The sequence below is a fragment of the Citrus clementina genome, unplaced genomic scaffold (genome assembly GCF_000493195.1).
Source record: "Citrus clementina cultivar Clemenules unplaced genomic scaffold, Citrus_clementina_v1.0 scaffold_9, whole genome shotgun sequence".
NCBI classification, from domain to species: Eukaryota; Viridiplantae; Streptophyta; class Magnoliopsida; order Sapindales; family Rutaceae; genus Citrus; species Citrus x clementina.
In genome coordinates this window covers 3,101,937-3,104,664 of record NW_006261964.1, presented here as the reverse complement: position 1 = coordinate 3,104,664, position 2,728 = coordinate 3,101,937, and the positions used below count along the sequence as shown (strand labels likewise).

The 2,728-nt window shown below is 33.8% G+C and overlaps 1 protein-coding gene across 1 annotated transcript; it reads right to left on the bottom strand.

The window, feature by feature from the left end:
* Positions 1-698: 698 nt before the first annotated feature.
* Positions 699-2,482, bottom strand: LOC18032044 (probable aquaporin NIP7-1). Its single transcript, XM_006419771.2, has 5 exons — positions 2,205-2,482; positions 1,688-1,912; positions 1,365-1,559; positions 1,190-1,251; positions 699-1,107 (listed from the first exon to the last, which is right to left on the bottom strand). The coding sequence occupies exons 1-5, from the start codon at positions 2,373-2,375 to the stop codon at positions 888-890; spliced, it is 873 nt and encodes a 290-aa protein (XP_006419834.1). The 5' UTR covers positions 2,376-2,482; the 3' UTR covers positions 699-887.
* Between the last annotated feature and the right edge of the window lie 246 nt (positions 2,483-2,728).

The following is a 2,728-nucleotide window of genomic DNA, read 5'->3' as shown; positions in this document are numbered from 1 at the left end:
TCTACAATTTTCAATATGGATAAAGTTTCGATAATGATTTATGATTCAACGAGAATCTTACAATTAAATTTTGAACGCACGTCATTCCAAACTATTATTGAATAGATTAATTTATTTAAATTTATGAGAAATTTAAAAATATCTTTTATAGATTAATTTATTTAAATTTATGAGAAATTTAAAAATATCTTTTAGATATTATGTTAGTTATATAATAAATAAATAAATAGTGTTATCGTGTATTTATTTTAAAGAATCAGCGTATGACTGATGATTATATATAAATCAATTATATATATTATGTATATATTAATTGATTATATTACCTCATATGTATTTTAAAATTCTTCTGAAAAATAAGTGGATTGTCTTGATAATTTAAACTTAAAAATATTTATAAAAATATCTATTTATATTTTAGCCCTTCATCTTTATAAAAATTTGAACACAGGTAACTAGTCAAATAAAATTGAAATTTATATCACTTAATTTTATATTATTATGACAAACTTATTTGATGGGAATATGATTTTCTTTTACTTTTATAAAGAGGATTATTTCCTTACCGAAAAAGGCCTCGATTCCATATGTTGGCCCAATAATATTTTTCGAGAGTGACTGCTTCGCGCATTAATGCACATACACATCACGGAAATGCATCATGTAATAATACATAGTTAAATATTCTGATGAGAAAGATCCTGTATCACAGTAAAATGGTGGGTTCAATTTAATTCTATTTTAACTGACAATATCACAAAGCACCAAGGGCTATCAACACCAAAATAAATTTATTCTGTTGATTCCAAATCTGAAAATACAATTTGGTAGATAGATTTACCTAATAAACAGCTGTTCAAGCACACTCAGATATGGCTTTTGAACCGTCACCTAACAAACATAAAGGAGTGACTAAGTAGACTGGTGTTAGGGGAAGTGCTGGGGCTACAAGCCCGGGGCCGGAGACGGAGAAAACGATACACGAAACCGCCTGCTACAGCTCCAATTGTGGGGCCAATGATATAAATCCATATGTCGCTGAAGTTCCAGGACACAATTGCGGGTCCTAGTGATCTTGCAGGATTCATTGATCCTCCGGAAACAGGCCTGAAATATGAAGGCAACAAGTTAAGAAATGAAAAAAAGTGCTTCCAAGAAATAGTCCAATGTTATGTTTCTTGGTACTTACCCTGTAATAAGCACTGCAAGTCCAATCGCTACTCCGACAACAAATCCTGATAAATTGCCAAACTGCAGTTTTTTTAATTCAAAATCCAAGTTATCAGCATTAATCTTTTTTTTTATAAAAAAAAGTATAGAAACTGATTTGAGTCACATTAATGCATGTGGAAAGTTCAGCTTACGCATTGAGCTTCACAGGCCAATGATGCGGCGAGGAACACAATAATGGAAGTGGCAAGGAGCTCAACCCAGAAAGCAGAAACGCAGTGTTGAGCTGGTCTAGTGATCATGAGATTAGATTTTATGCCATACACTAATATTCCAATGTATGTTCCCAACACAGAACCCGCTGTTTGAGCCATTATATAAAATGGAACCTGTTAATTAAGCAAATAATTATCAGTTTCAAGTTTGTTACTTGATCACTCTTATTAAAGAGTAGAATTTGTGTAATTAATAAAAGTTCTTATTAAAGAGTAGAATTTGTGTAATTAATAAAAGTTACCTTCGACAAAGGAAAATGACCGACGACTGCAAAAGCAATAGTGACGGCAGGATTAACATGTGCACCTGAGATTGGCCCTATACTGTAAACCAAAACGATTATTGTTAGCCCTGCTGTGGCTGCATATTCCAGGAGTCCCACTTCTCCTCTTGTCAAAACTGTGCTTGCCATGATCCCACACACACACAACATCAATATGAAAGTCCCCACCAGCTCTGCTATAACCTGCATTTTATCAAACTCTAATCACTTCCTACATATATATTCTGGCAAGGAAATTGTATGCCCGATTCTTGTGCAATGCCTAGAAACGTTCCGAGTTTCAAGCATGTTACCAATTAACTTATGCCGCCTCTGTGATTAGAGTCTTACTTAATACGCCTTTACTATAAGATCTTCAAAGTGGCAGATCTTTACTTTGTATACAAAAAGAATGCCTAGGCCAAATGTGGTTCGTGCCCACAAGAGAAAGATGAAAATTAGAGGCTTATTATTATTATTATTATTTTTTTCTTACCATGCGTGCAGGGTTTAGATCAATATCATGTGGAATGCAGAGTAAACCCTTGTTCCTTATCGACATTGCATTTGAGCCCGTCTCTGGATCATCCCCAGACTGGCCGCTGGTTGATGCACAAGTTGATATTTCAGAACATGATTGCTTATCAAAACAAGGATTCATTTTCATGATCAACCTTTCATTAGCTCTCTTGGAAAATTGATAGGTCAGAAACTTTGAGTCTTAAATAACGCAGACAAAGAGGTGCAAAGATCATGCACAATATACAAGCTGAATTGTTTCTTGTATGTGATTGATGTATATATACATATAATGGAATTAACAAAGTCGGGTATTAATTATTAAAAATAAAACGACAGAATGTGTTTGTTGTTCACACAGTTTTGGCCCCGTGGGATGTTAAGTTTGGAAGGCGATACAAGTGAGACCTTCAACACAATTCATGTGTTAGCTCTCAATTGCTGCAATGCAAGAGAGACTAGTTTTCAACTTTTATGCTAACCATTTTGTTCCCAACAATT

Bases quoted from the DNA above. Each gene is read 5' to 3' on its own strand.
- LOC18032044 (XM_006419771.2), bottom strand. From the start codon at position 2,375: ATGAAAATGAATCCTTGTTTTGATAAGCAATCATGTTCTGAAATATCA. The intron at 1,560-1,687 runs GTAACTTTTATT...CTTAATTAACAG, and splicing joins GTCATTTTCCTTTGTCGAAG to GTTCCATTTTATATAATGGC. The intron at 1,252-1,364 runs GTAAGCTGAACT...AAAAAACTGCAG, and splicing joins TGGCCTGTGAAGCTCAATGC to TTTGGCAATTTATCAGGATT.